This window comes from Entelurus aequoreus, linkage group LG26, assembly GCF_033978785.1.
Source record: "Entelurus aequoreus isolate RoL-2023_Sb linkage group LG26, RoL_Eaeq_v1.1, whole genome shotgun sequence".
Taxonomy (NCBI): Eukaryota; Metazoa; Chordata; class Actinopteri; order Syngnathiformes; family Syngnathidae; genus Entelurus; species Entelurus aequoreus.
The window spans coordinates 30,805,539-30,826,698 of record NC_084756.1 but is presented as its reverse complement, the minus strand read 5'-3'; the positions used below and the strand labels follow the sequence as shown (position 1 = coordinate 30,826,698).

Genomic DNA, 21,160 nt, shown 5'->3' with positions numbered 1-21,160 from the left:
TACTTTACTCGTTTAGTATTTCCCATTTAAGTATTATCTTGATATTGTTTGTATCTTAATTTTCAACAAACAGAAACAAGAAAGTCAAGGTCAGTGATACTGTTAGGAAAGGTACTTCCACTTCTCCCCTTTTACTTTGTACACAAATGTGTCAGAGCACATATGGCGAATTGATATGCAGTCAGAGCTCAGTTGATCGTATGCTGATTTGGCAAGTCTTACCTCCAGTTCTCAACAACAAAAGACATGCAAATTGATGACAAGACCATCATGATCATGTTTTACTGTGCTTCTATAGAACTTGTGTTGTCTTTCTCCCTGGCTTCATGGTTCAGTCAGCTGTCAATAAAGGACAATGATTTCCTGAATCAAATTGACACAAAGAAGTTGTAAGCCTCCATGCTTTTCTAATCTTTCATGTGTTTTGTCGTGTAGAATGATGACTGAAGCACAGTTAGTTCGATATGTCCGGGAACTCAACCAACAGATAATCCATGATATCACTCGACAAATATTTTTTTAATAAAGTATAGGGATCTATTCTGCTGCAAGGTTAGATTTTTTGCACATATCTGCTTTTTGCAGAATTATATAAAACCCTGGCATACTCAGATTGTTTGCGCTGTATAACAGCCATCTTGGCTTCGTTGACCACCACTGGTTTCCACTTCCGGGAAGAAGTCACGTGTCAAAATACAAGCAACACAAACACAACAGTGAGGTCTTAAAAGACGCACAGCCTCAATGTGGTGCCAGGAGAAAATATTCCGTTTTGAAAATAACTGTAATATAATAATAAAATAGTCTACTGTAGTAACAAACAAATAACAACAAATTACTCTGTGACAAATGACAATTATACAAAGAATGCTAAAAGTAAGTACAACTACGTCATGACAAATACAAGCTAGCTATATCAAGTAGAACTGTACACTGTGCAATTTTTCAACCATCAACCACGAAAATAACTACTGTATTTTTTGGACTATAAGTCGCTCCAGAGTATAAATCGCACCGGCCAAAAATGCATAATAAAGAAGGAAAAAAACATATATAAGTCACACTGGAGTATAAGTCGCATTTTTTGGGGAAATTTATTTGATAAAACCCAACACCAAGAATAGACATTTGAAAGGCAATTTAAAATAAATAAAGAATAGTGAACAACAGGCTGAATAAGTGTATGTTATATGAGGCATAAATAACCAACTGAGAACGTGCCTGGTATGTTAACGTAACATATTATGGTAAGATTCATTCAAATAACTATAACATATAGAACATGCTATACGTTTACCAAACAATCTGTCACTCCTAATCGCTAAATCCCATGAAATCTTATACGTCTGGTCTCTTACGTGAATGAGCTAAATAATATTATTTGATATTTTACGGTAATGTGTTAATAATTTCACACATAAGTCGCTCCTGAGTATAAGTCGCACCCCCGGCCAAACTATGAAAAAAACTGCGACTTATAGTCCGAAAAATATGGTATTATTTTGAAGAAAATATCTGCTTTTTTAGGAAGCATACGCAATATTTTTGACTAATCACAGTTTCTCCAGCAGTGCAGAACACCCCTTACTAGGTGTTGTCATGTGATTCATGAGAAACATTAATTTCACGTTTACAGTTTATAGTAGCATGTTTTAACGCGATAGGCGGTGTTAGTTAGTTAGCTACCTGCAGTATTAACAGCAGACAATGTGCTGACTTTGCCGCCGCTGCTGGTGGGGATTCACTTCCGTCTCGGAGGGGATCGAACACGCGTCATTCATTCAACGTTATCACGTGCTGCGTCTGCTAATGTTTCAGCGAGTATTTTCCCAGTTTGATGCAATATTCACTTTGCAAGTATCGCAAATTGCCCTGTTGTCTTCCTTTCTCGTGAATAATTCTAAGGTTTGTGCTGCTGAACGGCGCCGTGCGTGGTGACGTCATGCTTGCCCACAGGCATCGATAAGGGAATCGTAAACAAATCTATCAAATGATTCCCAGGGATCGAAACCCTGGGAGCTGGTTCTCAATTCCCATCCTTTGACACTGAGGTATGCCGCCCAAATGATGAACATTTATCCATAAAAATATTGACAAGCTGCAGACACTGATTTTGACGTGTTTCAGTTTTCTCTGTCTAGTCCTGATTTACGAACATTAACTTTTGGCACACAGACATACATATTGCTTGTTGTGTATAGCTTCCCAAAAGTGACTTCCCCGGTCACTCACTCAAAGACATGTTGACTGTGTTGCCAGATGTCACGAAAGAATTCTAAGGGGATAGCTGAACAATATTATTACATGATTTCATAAAACTACTGCAATTGCTTGTAGTACATTTATTTTGTATTGATTTCCAAACTGTAGTTCTTCTCCAAAAGTTTGTTTTTCTTTTTGAAAGGCATGCTACATGTAGAAATTGTGGTGTGTTTTGGGAGTACCAACACAGATGACATTGATTTTAATTCATTTCAATAAACAGCTTTGAGATACGAGTGTTCCGAAGTGACAGAAATGGGGTTCCTCACGCATCGTGGGACCCTACTCACAGCGTGTGATCTGCATATAAGGAGGGGCGGCCCTGGTTAAGACTACCCTGTACAATAAATAAATGTTTTATGATGGCAACAGTGTCACTCTGAAATAAATTCTTTCCTTTGTGTCTTTTCCTCAAATCAATATTCAGATAACAGTCTTCAATGCAACCTCTGAGCAAGAAACTGATTATCTGCTTGCGAGGGTGTGCACGATGCACTGTGAAGGGCCTTGAACAAAAGGTGCAGACACTTGTGCATTTTAATGAGTTCCGATTCAAAAGCCTTGTCTCACTCTAAAAAGACAATAGCGAGAAATGAATGGTTGTAGACGACCGCAATGTAGCCCCCCGGACAGCCTTGACAGTGTCAATCAAAATCGAACATTATTATCTTTGTAAAGCCAATAACATTGATACAATTTTACAATAAATGTTATGTTAAATTGTTTTAAACTAAACAAGTGTCTATATCTTATTTGAGGTGGATGACTCATATCAAACTCACAGTGTTCCCTGTCTTGATATTGTCAGTTGCTATTTTAGAAGTGAATGTTGTGCAATATAACCAGAGACAGCAACTCTGTGGAAGTTACTTGCAGCCGTAAACAGAAAAAAACCCATCAACTGCTGCTCTTCGTAAGCTTGTCGTCACAGCCCATCTGCCTGACTACTTTAGAGGCAAGTGTTGCTTTTTAGATGAAGGCTTCACCGGTTTCCGATTACCGCACCTGAATATTTATGTTTCCTAATGTACGTGTAAACATGCCACCAATGATTAGAAAATAACACCCTGGTGTGAATGAGTAAATGCAAACATGACAGCAGCCATACAAAGTCATGGCCATTGGGTAAGTGAGAGTGCTTGTTTACTCCAAACCTTTTCCACTGACAAATCAGAGGGCGTGGGCGCCATTTTGGTAGTTTAGAAAATGCTTAAAGGCCTACTGAAATGAATTTTTTTATTTAAACGGGGATAGCAGATCCATTCTATGTGTCATACTTGATCATTTCGCGATGTTGCCATATTTTTGCTGAAAGGATTTAGTAGAGAACAACGACGATAAAGGTCGCAACTTTTGGTCGCTGATAAAAAAAGCCTTGCCTGTACCGGAAGTAGCGTGACGTCACCGAAGGAAGGACTCCTCAGATTTTCCCATTGTTTACGATGCAGCGAGAGAGATTCGGACTGAGAAAGCGACGATTACCCCATTAATTTGAGCGAGGATGAAAGATTTGTGGATGAGGAAAGTGAGAGTGAAGGACTACAGTGCAGTGCAGGACGTATCTTTTTACGCTCTGACCGTAACTTAGGTACAAGGGTTCATTGGATTCCACACTTTCTCCTTTTTCTATTGTGGATCACGGATTTGTATTTTAAACCACCTCGAATACTATATCCTCTTGAAAATGAGAGTCGAGAACGCAAAAAGGACATTCACAGTGACTTTTATCTCCACGACAATACATCGGCGAAGCTTTTTAGCTACTGAGCTAACGTGATAGCATCGGGCTCAAATGCAGATAGAAACAAAATAAATAAATCCCTGACTGGAAGGATAGACAGAAGATCAACAATACTATTAAACCATGGACATGTAACTACACGGTTAATAATTCCCAGCTTGGCGAAGCTTAACAATGCTGTTGCTAACGACGCCATTGAAGCTAACATAGCAACGGGACCTCACAGAGCTATGATAAAAACATTAGCGCTCCACCTACGCCAGCCCTCATCTGCTCATCAACACCCGTGCTCACCTGCGTTCCAGCAATCGACGGAAGGACGAAGGACTTCCCCCGATCATCCGTGCGGTGGGCGGCTAGCGTCGGCTAGCGCATCTGCTATCCAAGTCAAAGTCCTCCTGGTTGTGTTGCTACAGCCAGCCGCTAATACACCGATCCCACCTACAACTTTCTTCTTTGCAGTCTTCATTGTTCATTAAACAAATTGCAAAAGATTCACCAACACAGATGTCCAGAATACTGTGGAATTTTGCGATGAAAACAGAGCTGTTTGTATTGGGATACAATGTGTCCCAATACTTCCGCTTCAACCATTGACGTCACGCGCAAACGTCATCATATCTAGACGTTTTCAACCGGAAGTTTCCCGGGAAATTTAAAATTGCGCTTTATAAGTTAACCCGGCCGTATTGGCATGTGTTGCAATGTTAAGATTTCATCATTGATATATAAACTATCAGACTGCGTGGTCGTTAGTAGTGGCTTTCAGTAGGCCTTTAAATTCCAAATTGTCAGGCAAAATGGAATTCCACGTGAACGGTTTAGCTTTATTTTATTCAATAATGTCTTCAAGATGTGAGCAAAAATATGTTCGTCATTGGCATAAAAAGCATGACCAAATTTAAGACTGGCACTGTTAACACAAGGATTTGTGTGGAATACAACAAAAAATGCGGCGCTCCTAATCTCGCTGGGTTTTGGACTGAAGCTGCCAGATGGCAAAGGAAGCAAAGGCAACATTGGAATCCACGGCCAGGTGCTGGATTTGCTGTTTGTTTGCGGCTGACTCACACGTCTTGATTTCATTGCATCGCTGATGGGTTTTTTTTTTCTTTCTGATGCTTTGGACGATTCTATGGATATGAAAAATGTATACAACGCTTTTTTTCCTTCCAATTCAAGTTTGGGTTTTCATTATCTTCCGTCAACAGTTTTTTTCTTGGAAGATAAATAATAACCTGAGCTCGCTTACGATTCAGAGAGTGAGCCGCTACCACAATAATAATCAGAAAAAAAAAGTGGGCAAATGAATCATGCATAAGAATGAGTGGATGATGAAGACCATGGCTCCATAACTCTTCTTAGTCTCCATTAAGCTAAAAGGAAAAGTCAAAAGTAGTCCACAAACCTTGCAGAGAATCAATATATTAAACAGGAGCCAAATGATTATACAATAGGCCACACTTGTCTCAATGTAAGGTTATTCCCGTTGCAGCTTTACCCAAGCACTTTGTTTTGGGAATTGTTTTGTGACAACACTTCCTATGCTCATTCATAGTGTGTATGTTTTCCAAAACCATTTCCAGTGTTTTACAACTGAATTTAAAGGCCTACTGAAATGATTTTTTAATTTAAACGGGAATAGCAGATCCATTCTATGTGTCATACTAGATCATTTCGCGATATTGCCATATTTTTGCTGAAAGGATTTAGTAAAAAAAATCGACGATAAAGTTCGCAACTTTTGCTCGCTGATAAAAAAAAGCCTTGCCTGTACCGGAAGTAGCGTGACGTCAGAGGAGGTAATATCCTCACAATTTTCCTTTGTTTACAATGGAGCGAGAGAGATTTGGACCGGGAAAGTGACGATTACCCCATTAATTTGAGCGAGGATGAAAGATTCGTAGATGAGGAACGTTACAGTGAAGGACTTGAGAGGCAGTGATGGACGTATCTTTTTTCGCTCTGACCGTAACTTAGGTACAAGCTGGCTCATTGGATTCCACACTCTCTCCTTTTTCTATTGTGGATCACGGATTTGTATTTTAAACCACCTCGGATACTATATCCTCTTGAAAATGAGAGTCGAGCACGCGAAATGGACATTTAAAGTGACTTTTATCTCCAAGACAATACATCGGTGACACACTTAGCTACTGAGCTAACGTGATAGCATTGTTCTCAAATGAAGATAGAAACAAAATAAATAAACCCCTGACTGGAAGGATAGACAGAAGATCAACAATACTATTAAACCATGTACATGTAACTACACGGTTAAAAATTCTCAGCCTGGTAAGGCTTAACAATGCTGTTGCTAACGACGCTAAGGCTAATTTAGCAACTTAGCAACCGGACCTCACAGAACTATGATAAAAACATTAGCGCTCCACCTACGCCATCCAGCCCTCATCTTCCCATCAACAGCCGTGCTCACCTGCGTTCCAGCTATCAACGGCGCGACAAAGGACTTCATCCGTGGGTTTGGCGGCAAGCATCGGCTAGGCGTCTTCTATCAGGGTAAGTAGTCCTTGCTGTGTTGCTGTAAGTATTGTACTTAGCCGCTAAGACACCGATCGATCCCACCTACAACGTTCTTCTTTGCAGCCTCCATTGTTCATTAAACAAATTGCAAAAGATTCACCAACACAGATGTCCAGAATACTGTGGAATTTTGTCGAAGAAAACAAGAGGTTTTTGTAACGGGTCCGATGGGGTCCAACCACTTCCGTGGATTTTGTGACGTCACGCGCATAAATCATATCCAAAGGAGTTTTTCAACCGGAAGTGTGGCGGGAATTTTAAAATTGCACTTTATAAGTTAACCCGGCCGTATTGGCATGTGTTTCAATGTTAAGATTGCATCATTGATATATAAACTATCAGACTGTGTGGTCGCTAGTAGTGGGTTTCAGTAGGCCCTTAAAGAGCCCATAGCATCCAGATGACATTTCACAAACAACTTTTCTTTATGTATTTTTTGCTCCTAAAAAATAACTTGGCAGTTATTTTCCAAAATATTAATTAGATTTTGAGTAATCAGTAGTTAACTAAATGTACTTGGAACGCCCCCTTTCAGTCGCCAGACTCAACATGCCACCCCTTCTTTGACCGTGTAAATTAAAGCATATAAAACTATGATGTTGATCACTTAATTACATGTTTTTGTTGCTCTGGTCCATGATGACTCCAAAACTGATATGGTAAACACTTTGAACCAAAAAGATATATTCCGGACTTCCCTGCTCTTCCATAGACAACATAGCCTATGTTTCCACATGCTTCTGTATATATGTATATAGTATAATATTTATTTCCTGTGAACAACACATTGAACATAAATCGTTCTCAGAACTGGACTGTGCACCTTACTTCCTTTTGCACTATTTTTCTTTTTCTTTTCTTCCTATGTTTTGCATACTTTGTAGACTGTCGCACTGATACTTGAGTTGCTTTTAATCTCATTGTACCTGTGTATAGTGACAATAAAAGGCATTCTATTCCATTCATTCTATTCTCTTTCAGCACTTCCTCAAGTATCTTGAGGAAAACATCAGTAGAAGAGGACACAAAATAGAATACTAGCAGATTGCCTTATTTTCTTTCATTTTGGCGCGCCAAATCTACTCTTCTTTCTCCGTTTTTCTCCACTCAAGGTTGCTCCTAATTTTCAGCAATGCATTTGGCTACAGTCTTTTACATGTTTTCCCATTTGAACAAAACCACTGTTCTTCTAAGTCAGAATCATTGAAATGATCACTGCAGATTACACACCACTCGCTTGGTCCGTCGCAGTTTGCGCGAGTCAATTTGATATACAATCTGCATGTGCGTATCTGAGGCATACCTACATTTAACCGACCACGGAAGACGCCACGCAATTTAAAACAATCAGAAAAACAACGTACAGCTGAGGTATTTGAAAGAGAGACGCCAAAATCTGCCTTATGTTGTTTCTGATTGGTTTAAATTGCGTAGCGTCTTCACTGGTTGGTTAAATGTAGGCACATTGGATTGATGGCTTGGTCTGGGATTGGTTGTGTAAGTAAACAGTCTATCAAGGGTTCTTTCTGACAAGCACAGACAGACAACTTGAAACACACGTACGCGGACCTGAATACACACACTGCGATTGATATACAGACACACAAATTAGTACACACGAATGCGAATTGGATTACAAGCGCATAGATTGAGATATATGTTTGAAAATAACTTCGCTACAATAATACTTCCATATTTGTCCTTTTGTAAGGTTCTCTCTCCACAGAAGAATGCTGTAGCTCTGACAGAGCGACCTTCAGGTTATTGGGCGCCTCCCTGACTCAGGCCCTTCTCCCCCGATCGCTCAGTTTAGATGGCCGGCCAGCTCTCGGAAGAGTCCTGGTGGTTCCAAACATCTTCCATGTATGGATGCTGGAGGCCAATGTGTTCATTGGGATTCAAGGCAGCAGATATTTTTCTGTACCCTTCCCCAGATTTGTACCATGAGATTAATCCTGTCTCTGAGATCTACAGACAATTCCTTTGACTTAATGCATTGTTTATGCTCTGACATGCACTGTCAAGTATGGGTCCTATATATAGACAGGTGTGTGCCTTTCCAAATCATGTCCAACCAACTGAATTTTCCACAGGTGGACTCCAATTTAACTGTAGGAACATCTCAAGGACGATCAGTTGAAACAGGATGCCCCTGAGCTCACCTTTGAGCTCCATGGCAAAGACTATGAATACTTACAGTCGTGGTCAAAAGTTTACATACACTTGTAAAGAACATAATGTCATGGCTGTCTTGAGTTTCCAATAATTTCTACAACTCTTATTTTTTGTGATAGAGTGATTGGAGCACATACTTGTTTGTCACAAAAACATTCATGAAGTTTGGTTATTTTATGAAATTGTTATGGGTCTACTGAAAATGTGACCAAATATGCTGGGTCAAAAGTATACATACAACAATGTTAATATTTGGCTAGATGTACCTTGGCAAGTTGCACATGGACATCGCATGGACAAAGATAAGACCTTCTGGAGGAAAAGTTCTGTGGTCAGATGAAACAAAAATTGAGCTGTTTGACCACAATACCCAGCAATATGTTTGGAGGAGAAAAAGTGAGGCCTTTAATCCCAGGAACACCATTCCTACCGTCAAGCATGGTGGCGGTAGCAACCATCAAGCATGGTGGTGGTAGTATTATGCTCTGGGTCTGTTTTGCTGCCAATGGAACTGGTGCTTTACAGAGAGTAAATGGGACAATGAAAAAGGAGGATTACCTCAAAATTCTCCAGGACAACCTAAAACCATCAGCCCGGAGGTTGGGTCTTGGGCGCAGTTGGGTGTTCCAACAGGACAATGATCCCAAACACACGTCAAAAGTGGTAAAGGAATGGCTAAATCAAGCTAGAATTAAGGTTTAAGAATGGCCTTCCCAAAGTCCTGACTTAAACGTGTGGACAATGCTGAAGAAACAAGTCCATGTCAGAAAACCAACAAATTTAGCTGAACTGCACTAATTTTGTCAAGAGGAGTGGTCAAAAATTCAACCAGAAGCTTGTGGATGGCTACCAAAAGCGCCTTATTGCAGTGAAACTTGCCAAGGGACATGTAAGCAAATATTAACATTGCTGTATGTATACTTTTGACCCAGCAGATTTGCTCACATTTTCAGTAGACCCATAATAGATTCATAAAAGAAACAAACTTCATGAATGTTTTTTGTGACCAACAAGTATGTGCTCCAATCACTCTATCACAAAAAAATAAGAGTTGTAGACATTATTGGAAACTCAAGACAGCCTTGACATTATGTTCTTTACAAGTGTATGTAAACTTTTGACCACGACTGTATGTACATGTGATTGCTTAGTTTTTAATTTCTTAATACATTTCTAAAAGAAAAAAAAGAAAAAACGTTCTCACATTGTCATTGAGGAAAAACATGAATTTATTCCATTTTGGAATAAGGCTGTAACATGACAAAATGTAGAAAAAGCGAAGTGCTGTGAATACCTTCGAGATGCAATGTATTTGATTATTCCTTCCAATCCTGCGCAAAAATGTCGTGAATCGGGATGAAGATGCTACCAAAACATATATGGCAATACGAGGTTGCCTCCAGTCTTTTGTAGGTTATGTCAGCAGGCTGTTGCAAGTTCCACAATGTGCTAAACAAGCCTAAATTCACTATTGTGTCTATTTTAGGGGGAATTTTACATGTACACATAATTTTAGGTCCAGAACTATGAAATAAATTACAATGTTGTCAACATTAGAGGGGCCCTTTAATTGTAACGCTTTAAGAAAATTGCAGCCTGATTAGACTATCGACTTTTTAAATCACAGTTACTAGTTATATTATACATAAAGAGTGCCCTCGTAGTGCAGGCCCCAATACCCAGCCTTAGGAAATGTTCAATGCTGGTCCCGAGCCTTGACAAATGGCATTGTTAAAGGTCATCCGGTGTAATGAAATAAAGAAAAAACAATAAAAAAATCCATCATGCGATTCATTTGCTGTGGCGACAGGAAAAGGCAAAAGATAATGCATGAAAAAGAGCAATGTGTGATGACCTTATCAATTAGGCTGCCTATTAAAAGCATATACAGTATGACAGCCACAAAAAGAATTGGCACTACCTGTTTGTTCTCGCTCATAAACACATTATAACGCACCTTTCCGCCAGAGGTGGGTCTTTCTTTCTTTCTTTCTTTCTTTAGTTTATTTCGAACATGAACCCACTTACAGTATAATACATCACACAGGTCTGCCAGAGAATAAGAAGACGAAGCAGCGTTGTCAACTTAATAACATAGTATCAGTAATCACGGTCCTCTAGTTGTACTCCTTCTAAAAAGTAACTCGTTAGAGTAGTGAAGAAACTGATATGAAAGAACGTTATCGCTCTTCTCAACAAGCAGCAAGAGTGGCTGTGAGCCACTCTCCCAGTCTTAAAACATTGAATTTATTCTTCAAATATAAATTTTAAAAATAATTGTAATTAAAAGTTGTAAACATATTATTTTGCTTTCTTTTTTTTCTTTTTTTTACTCACTTTTTTGCCATGGACAATTTTAGCAAATTTGACAACAACATCTCTTTCATTTCATTCTCAAAGGTGATGAAGTTGTCCACATACCCTAAATTATATGATTTTTCACCAAAAATGTTGTATATTTTGTGAGTCAATGCTCAAGAATATCATGTAAGAATTCACATCACATCATACATGTTTGTGCCATGAGTAAAATTAGTTAAAAATAATAATTTTATATAAAAACAAATTTAATAGGTACTAAAATGTCCCTATTCATATTTGACAAAACAGTGCTAAATCATATTGGGTCAGATAAAGGAATTATTATTCAACTTACCATTTTTATCTGCTCGGCGGAATATCTAAAAGAGAGAGCAGGAGAGAGAAAGAACAATATTATATTATATGTATTAATGAATGGATTTTTGGAGCACAACATATACCAACTGACAACCTACAGTAGATAAATCATTTAGCATTAGATGGAGGTACATTCTAGTTTTTTTGACATCACATTTATTCATCTTGTCTAAAGACGTTCCAAATGCACTTTTTGTACTTGAACGTCAGAAATTTCACACATCCTGAATGCAGCATTTGTACATTTGTATAGTGCAACACATTAACAAAGGTCTTAACTCATTCTCCTTCTATGCCACATCCATATGGAATGCACTCCCAACAGGTGTAAAAGAAAGGGCATCTCTATCCTCCCTCAAAACCGCACTAAAAGAACACCTCCAGGCAACTTCAACCCTAAACTAACACCCTCCCCCTTCCACATCCCACCTCCCCGGATTGTAAATAATCAAATGTATATACTTATTCTTATGCTTTCTGTCTGATCTCTCTCTATCTCTATGTCCACTACTTACTGTACATATCCTACCAAGTCAGCCCTACACTGTTTCAATGTCCATTTCTCTGATGATGCAATTGTTGATGACTGAAGTGTTGATAACAACCAAACCTAACCCCCCCCTCCACATCCCGGATTGTAAATAATGTAAATAATTCAATATATATACTCTGATGATTATCTTGTGTGATAACTGTATTATGATGATAGTACGTATCTGTATCATGAATCAATTTAAGTGGACCCCGACTTAAACAAGTTGAAAAACTTATTGGGGTGTTACCATTTAGTGGTCAATTGTACGGAATATGTACTGTACTGTGCAATCTACTAATAAAAGCTTCAATCAATCAATCAAAACACAATTGTTTTTTCTATCCTTTTCTGTCTTTGATGTTGTTGGAGATATGTTTGTACTGTAGGTAAAAAAGATACATTTGAACTGAAAAAAAAAGTTTTGATGGAATTCCAAATAAAAAGAAATAAACAACAGAATCTGGTGAAGCATAAAGGTAATTAGGATTTACTCGGGTAATTATTTTGAATGAATTATTTATTTAAAATGTTCACTTGCATATATTTTGACATTTTTACAATGTCACCTTCTTCCCATTTCAGATCTTTTTTTTTTTTACAGTTAAATAGTTTCGTTTTTTTCAGTTGTGTTAGCGACGCCCTAGTGGCTCCTTGGACCTTTTTCAAAAATGGAAAAAGATGGGGGGAAAATATATTTGTTTTTTTAATAATGTTTCTGTAGGAGGACATGACACAAACCTTCCTAATTGTTAGAAAGCCCACTGTTTAATATGATGACAGTATTTGGCCAGCGCCGTTTTGTCCTACTAATTTTGGCGGTCCTTGAACTCACCGTAATTTAAAGTTAAAGTTAAAGTTAAAGTACCAATGATTGTCACACACACACTAGGTGTGGTGAAATTTGTCCTCTGCATTTGACCCATCCCCTTGGGGAGCAGTGGGCAGCAGCGGCGCCGCGCCCGGGAATCATTTTGGTGATTTAACCCCCAATTCCAACCCTTGATGCTGAGTGCCAAGCAGGGAGGTAATGGGTCCCATTTTTATATTCTTTGGTATGACTCGGCTGGGATTTGAACTCCAACCTACCGATCTCAGGGCGGACACTCTTGTTTACACGAACAACTTTCTCCGACGCTGCCACAGAAAGACGTGTTTTATGTCACTCCTTCTTTGTCTCATTTTGTCCACCAAACGTTTTATGCTGTGCGTGAATGCACAAAAGGGAGCTTTGTTGATGTTATTGACTTACGTGGAGTGCTAATAATCCATGCCAATCATCATGTCAGCTTGCGTTCGTGTTGTCTTCAGGGAATGTGGGAATCAAAAGAATTCCACAATTTTTATATATCGTTAATGGACTGAGCAAAACTTTGCCCGAGTTTGAATCTTCCGAGTGTTTATTATTATAGCAAGATAATAAACCTTAGTTGTGGCACACAATAGCATCATCACACAGTAGCCCCTTTCACATAGTCTTCGTTTGAGGGGGCATGGAGCTGATCATTTTCATCAAGTTGATCATTTTGCAGCTTCAGAAGGTATTCCTGAAAGGCTGTTGTCTTATTTTTAGCTCAATACGATATTCTGTATGTCAGCGTATGAAGAAAAAGGCTTACTTGTGCCATCAGGACTGTCAGGTTATTAGTAACAGTCTTTCTTTCATTCGCTGTATGTCAACTATGTCAAGGTCTGACCTTTTGCCATCTATGTAGCTGTCATGTGCTTCTTGACAGCTTTGCTGATGAGCTGGAACAACATTGGCTATTGTTAAGGATTGCAACAGTAACACGCATTTACATTTGTTGGTAGAGTCTTCAAGGTGGTATAGCTACGTTTCCCCGCACAGTTCACATTTCAAGTGAGGAACAGGAAGTGGACATCCGGTGTTGCGATCCGCCTCCACAAGCCTATGCCTAAAAGCATACGGAACGGCAGGACATTCAGCATGGAAGCGGCGATCGTGGAGAACCCAGAGACGAAAGATTTGCTTCTGTCGTTACAGTCTCCTGTTTGGGAGCACTTTGCCTCCCGGTGAAATACGTATCCGGACAAAGACAAGTGGCTAAGTGTTTTAAGGAGAGATGGAGAACAAATTGGAACTATATTTGCTAAACTTAAGGCATCAAGGAACATGTATTAGCTAAAAATAAAGTAATAATTCACACTGTTCAAACTGTTGCACGTCACCTATACCTCAGTGCTTTTTTAGATTTTAATGCACTTTTTTATAATGTGCAATATTACTGTATTTTGACCTATATTGTATTTGCTTTTAGCATCTTTATTGCACAAAATGTTTTAAAGTGGGCTCTATATTTGTATTTTAAATGTGTATTTGTTGTAAAATCATCACATTCAAAAGCTAAGCAGTTATATGTTTTGCATTCTGTTCCTTGACTGCACCCAAAATGAACTGAACCGTGACCGTAATACAGAGTAGAATACTGAACCCTGTGATTATGGCGCACCGCTACAACACCAATAAATACAGTTGCGGTGTTGTTTGATTGAGATAGAGTAAATTGGATTAAACTGCCTTGTTGTTGTCTACAAAGTTCCTGCAGGATGATAATGCATATTTTGGTTTTCCCACACCGCGAGCTCTAAAAAGGTCAGAGCTGCTTCCCAAGAGAGAGCTGCATGCCCTCATGTCACGGCGACAGATGTTAAGTAAGTGGGCGCTCTCGTTTCTCCATCAAGCTTCACCTCATGTCTGCTAGGATACTTGACATTCTATTTATCATTATGTTATACAAGAAATCAAAATTGTTTACTTGAGGCTGACAATTTTTTTTGTATTTAAAAAAAAAATCCTTCCCAGATGGTAGAGGAAAATGATAACCATAGAAACAGAAATGTAACTTACTGCAACATAGACAGGGGTTATAAATGAAATACACATTTTTCCCAAACAAAAATAGTATGCAGATGTGGAAAGGAATCCCAATTTTCCGCCTTCCACCTTGTCTTAGCCCTTCACCCTCAGTTTTGCGCGTTTATGTCGAGCAAGTGGTGTCCCAATTCTTCTTCAAGGTTAAGAGAAGGGCTAAGTGCAAAGGGGTGGATAGTCTTCGAAACGAGATGTGGCTCTGACCACACTTGCAACCAATGTTTGTAATAACGGCGTTAGTAACGCCATTAATTGGACTAGTAGCGCGTGATCTAATTAATTACTGTTAGGTCCGTTACAACGCCGTTAGCGATAGCTTGATGTAACGTGGCACTCTACTTTTGATGTGGTTTTATGTCAACAACAAGACACCGACTCCTAAGTGCAGCAAGTTCAATGCAGGAAATATCTTATAATTAGTGAAATCAACAAGCAGCACCGCACTAAAATAAACTTGATATCAAATCGGAAGAGGCAACATTACCCTGCGACACGGCAGACCACAACATACGCACTTGTACACAATGGGAATAATGAACAACAAATCAATGGTTGAATTGACAAACTTGCCATCCAAACAATACCCCGTTTGTTGACAAGATATGACAGCCATCGAAGCACGGTCAATCTCTTTATTAGCCAGAGGTAACATAATCCGGGGAAAAGATTTAAAAAATATGGCGTCAGAGTTGACAAACTGCCGCTGCTAACTGCTAAAGCTAATAAACAGCTCAGTTGAAACTCTTGATGACATCACATGTCAAAATCACATCCTCCGCACACTGTGTTCTCATATGAAACATCTCCCAAATGCATATGCCAGATATGTGAATGTTTTATTTATTTACGTAATGTATAAATTACTTTCCCTAGATTAAAGAGTAATTATGTTAGTATTACAATTACTTTTTTGGTAAAGTAACGAGTAACTATAATTGATTACTTTTTAAAAGTAATTTTCAGAACACTGCTTGCAACCAAGTGTTATGAAAAGAAGGCTGAGCATAAATCAAACAAGTGTAAGCATTACTTATTTTCTTAGTAATGCATACATGTCAATCTTCCCGTTTTTCCAGTTTTTTTTGTTCTGTCTTCCTGGCCCTATTTTGTTTTTACGGATTTTGCCTTCCATGAACAGAAAAAATTTACAAAAACAACCACATAAAAACAACAGAAAATACGATATGTACAAATATGTTACCAAAAATTATAGCAAAGAACCAGTTAATGAAGTAGTAACACAGAAATGACTATGAGCATTATTGCACTACAAATGGAGCAATAAAAATACACATACAAATAACTCTATTGATAATGAGTAATAATACAAATAATTACCTCTATTATCAACATTACAATTACAATACACAAATGTAATGAATACTTGAATTACAAAAAAAAGCCGATAAAGAGGAAGGGACGAAAGAGGAGCGGACTTTATTAACCTTATAGATTGTGCACTATGGACTGGATCCTCACACTATTAACTAGATCAGGGGTCGGCAACCCGCGGTTCCGGAGTGGCATGCGGCTCTTTGATCACTCTGATGCGGCTCAGCTGCATACTTGCCGACCACCCCGATTTTTCCGGGAGGTTTCCAGATTTTAGTGCCCCTCCCGGGGAAAACATTCTCCGATTTTCACCCGGACAACAATATTGAGGGCGTGCCGTGATGGCACCGCCTTTAACGTCATCTACAACATGTCGTCGCGTCCACTTTTACACCATGCTATCTGCGTGCCGGCCCAGTCACATGTAGTATGCGGCCTCTGCTTACACATGTAAGAGACTGCAAGGCATACTTGGTCAACAGCCATACAGGTTACATTGAGGGTTGTGATATAAACAACTTTAACACTCTTACTAATATGCGCCACACTGTGAACCCACACCAAACAAGAATGACAAACACATTTCGGGAGAACATACGCACCGTAACACAACAGAACAAATACCCAGAATCCCATGCATCCCTAACTCTTCCGGGCTACATTATACACCCCCGCTACCACCCGCCCACCTCAACCGACGCACAGAAGGGGGGAGGGGGGGTGTATATTGTAGCGTCCCGGAAGAGTTAGTGCTGCAAGGGGTTCTGGGTAATTGTTCTGTTGTGTTTATGTTGTGTTACGGTGCGGATGTTCTCCCAAAATGTGTTTGTCATTGTTGTTTGGTGTGGGTTCACAGTGTGGCGCATATTTGTAACAGTGTTAAAGTTGTTTATACCGCTACCCTCAGCCATACTACATATGACTGGGCTGCAAGCTGTTTGTACAGGTTGTAGAGGGCGCTAAAGGCAGTGCCGTCATAGCACGCCCTTATTATTGATGTTTGGGTGAAAATTAGCAGACATTCGAGAGAATAGTTGCTCTGAAATTCGGGAGTCTCCCGCAAAATTTTGGGAGGGTTGGCAAGTGTGATGCTGTCAAGCGGCATTCATATAAAACTTGCGGGCCGCACTAATATAACATTTTCATATTAAGGTGCGGGCCGCGTGTCTGAGACCCCTGGTTTATACATAGCACAAAGCAAAAAAAAACTTTGTATGCAGTGTTATTTCATTTTAAATTTCAAAAGAGTTTAGTGGCTCCCATTGTTTTCTTTATTTTGTGAAACGGGTCAAAATGGCTCTTTGAGTGGTAAAGGTTGCCGACCCCTGAACTAGATCCACTCGACGTCCATTGCACCAGTCACCCATGGGAGGGTCCCCACATCTGCCGTCCCCTCCAAGGTTTCTCATTGTATCCCATTGGGTTCACTTTTTTCTTGCCCTGATGTGGGATGTCGTTGTGGCTTGTACAGCCCTTTGAGACACTTGTGATTTAGGGCTATATAAATAAACTTGGATTGATTGATTGAAATAAAACTGTTAGCAAGTTGTGTGCAAACAAATGACATGCACTCGAGTAATACATTTTAAATGTTCCTGCATGACATTTTGACAACAAAATTGCATTTGTGTATGAATATTGGGGTCTTTACTTAAGCAAATTTGAATCATGCAAGTGCGTAATCACCTGTGATTCATCCAAATTCCAAAATGTGATTAATCAGATTTAAAAAAAAAAATTCAGCAGCATATAGTCTTTATTCTATAAATCAAGGCTATGAAGGAATTCAATTGATAGGAAAAACTGCAGCGCTATGGAAGAAAAATGAAAAAGTGGGTTGTTGGTTTATGCACTTACATCATGAAGGATGCTGAGCTCTCGTCCGCTGCTTTGCTGCTTCTGCTGGCGCTTGGCAGACTGCAGACACATGGTGATCACCTCCGTGCAAAACATGCTTCTCTTAAAACGTGGTTCCCCTCAAAACAGTCTGCTCGTTTAGGACTGTCGGCGTGACGCACTGGAAGGTTAGTGCTGCTAAAGTGTGTGTGCGCAAGATGCCTATACTGTCGTCTTCATCAACTTTTATGTCGATAGGAGGAGCGCCCCCTGCTGGAGCCACTGGAACGTCTCATTGTAGCTATTCACTCAAAAATAGCACCGCTAAAAAAAAAACTCCACACCTTATAACCCTCAATAATAGATCTAGTAATACCTGCTAAGAACACTAGAAAAATATGTAAATAGTGGTGTGTTTGCATGAGCTGTGAAGCCCACTCGAGCATCCTTTGGGAAACATTGCCCCCTGCTGGACAAAGTCAGTAACAGCTTCCTTGCGTCCTGGCAGTTAATTCTCATTCAGTTCAACTAACCAGACAAGGTAACCCTAAGTATCACATCTTAAAAGTGTCTACAATTTATATTCATTCGCTCGTTTAAGTTGTGGACACAAGCAAAATACACGTCAGAACTGAAGGTTTTGTCAGCTGTTGGTTTGATGAGACGACTCTCCTACTGTAAAAGCAACATTTTTGTATGCTCATCACTATAAAACACCATTAAAAACGCATACCTGTCACCACATGACACTGGAAGCTGTAATTCAATGTCATTGTAAATTCGGCTGGGTTAAAACCGAGAAAAAAAATTCACATAGAGAGATATGGCGATTATAAAACAGTGTCGGCGTTGGCTAGTAGGTTTGCTAGCTTCGTGCGTGTCGGTTCAATGCGGACGTTAACTTCAGGAACAATCCAAGAAGGCGGGACTTTCCGGAATTTAACGTTTTTTTGTTTGTTTTTTGTGAATCGAAACTGTTTTAATTACTTTAATTTCTCTCTTAATGCACTACTAATGTAGCAGTATGAGAGAATGAATGATGGCTTAATTAATATGTTTTTATTTTTTTATCTGTATTTCAGCAATTTTATGAACTTGCCAATGGCCCATGACACTTAAACGTTACGACATGGCTGTTTAAAGCGAACCGTTCCTTTCAAATAGTCGTTCAAAAGACTGGCTTGTTATTACATTTTTTTAAGTAACTAGTTGTTTTTTTCAGCAAATAAACAGTCCGAGGTTGAAATTATGAGATTTGGATCATAATAATTTAAATTTAATTTGGCTTATGATTTAATTGTTACCATTCCATAAGGTGGTGCCATATTAAATATCTTATATGTAATGACAATGAGATCGATATTTCTAAAAAAAAAAAAAAAAGGAACATTTTTGTACGCGCAGCACTATAAAACACCATTATAAAACGCATACCCGTCACCACATGATATTGACCGCCGTAATTCAATGTAATAGTAAAACTCACATTTAGAGATATGGCGATTATAAAAACAGTGTTGACGTTTGCTAGCTTCGCGTGTGTAGGTTCAATGCGGGCGTTAACTTCAGGAACAATCCAAGAAGGTCGGACTTCCTGGAATCGAAAGTTTTGGGGGGGTTTTTGTGAATCGAAACTGTTTTAATTACTTTTATTTCTCTCTTAATGCATGAGTAATGTAGCAGTATGAGAGAATGAATGATGGCTTAATGAATATGTTTTTATTTTTTATCTATATTTCAGAATTTTTTTGAGCATGCAAATGTCCCATGACACTTAAACAGTACATTGGTTACACAGTATCTTGATGAACCCTTCCTTTCAAATAGTCGTTCAAAAGACTTGTTGGTTATTACAATTTTTTTGAAGTAACTAGTTGTTTTTTATCAAAGAAACAGTCCGAGGTAGAAAATATGAGATTTTGGATCATAATAATTTAAGATTAATTTGGCTTATGTTTTAATTGTAACCATTCCATAAGGTGGTGCCATATTAAATATATCCTATATGTAATGACAATGAGATCAATATTTCGAAAAAAGACAACATTTTTGCGTGTAGGTTCAGTGCGGGCGTTAACTTCAGGAACAATCCAAGAAGGTTGACTTCCCGGAATCAGAAGTTTTTTTGTGTGAATCGAAACTGTTTTAATTACTTAAATTTATCTCTTAATGCATGAGTAATGTTGCAGTACGAGAGAATAAATTATGGCTTAATGAATATGTTTTTATTTGTTATCTATATTTCAGCAATTTTCTGAACTTGCAAATGTCCCATGACACTTAAACGTCACAGGTGAATTGTGTCACATTGTAATTAATAAGTAGTTTTTTTTAATCAAAGAAACAATCTGAGGTAGAAGTTATGATATTTGGATAATAACAATTTAAACTTAATTTGGCTTATGTTTTAATTGTAACCATTCAATAAATTGGTGCCATATTAAATATATCCTAAATATAATGACAATGAGATCAATATTTCTAAAAAAGGCACATTTTTTGGATGCGCAGAACTATAAAACATAATTTAAAACGCATACCTGTCACCACATGACACTGACAGCCGTAATTCAATGTAATTGTAAATTCGGCTGGGTTAAAAACGAGAAAAAAGCTCACATTTAGAGATATAATTTAGCGATTATAAAACAGTGTGGACGTCAGCTAGTAGGTTTGCTAGCTTCGTGGGTGTATGTTCAATGCGGGCGTTAACTTCAGGGACAATCCAAGAAGGTCGATTTCCCGAAATCGCAATTATTTGTTGTTGTTTTGAATCGAAACTGTTGTAATTACTTTAATTTCTCACTGAAGACATAGGTAATATAGCAGTATGACATATTGAATGATGGTTTAATTAATATGTTCTTTTATTTTTTATCTATATTTCAGCAATTTTCTTAACGTCCATCCATCCATTTTCTACCGCTTGTCCCTTTTGGGGTCGCGGGGGGTGCTGGAGCTATTGTCGCGTTTCCAACCGAGTCTAAAAACTTGCATCACATTTAAATGGGCTCAGAGAAGTCAACAGGTGTTGTCAAGCATAATCACTCACATGAAGTTAAGAGGCCATGCCATGAAGCTAATGTGATTTGATTGTATCTTTTCTGCATCACCAAAATTGATAATGTATGTTGCTGTATGTATACTTTTGACCCAGCAGATATGG

General features: G+C 38.7%; 1 protein-coding gene across 1 annotated transcript in view; it reads right to left on the bottom strand.

The window, feature by feature from the left end:
* necab3 (N-terminal EF-hand calcium binding protein 3) overlaps positions 1 to 19,521 on the bottom strand; it is a 57,117-nt gene extending 37,596 nt beyond the window's left edge. The window contains exons 1-2 of the mRNA XM_062037791.1: positions 18,016 to 19,521; positions 11,379 to 11,403 (exon numbers count right to left, since the gene is read on the bottom strand). Coding sequence (XP_061893775.1) covers positions 11,379 to 11,403; positions 18,016 to 18,111 — 121 coding nt within the window. The 5' untranslated portion in view covers positions 18,112 to 19,521. The remainder of the gene's footprint in view (positions 1 to 11,378; positions 11,404 to 18,015) is intronic.
* Positions 19,522 to 21,160: the final 1,639 nt, after the last annotated feature.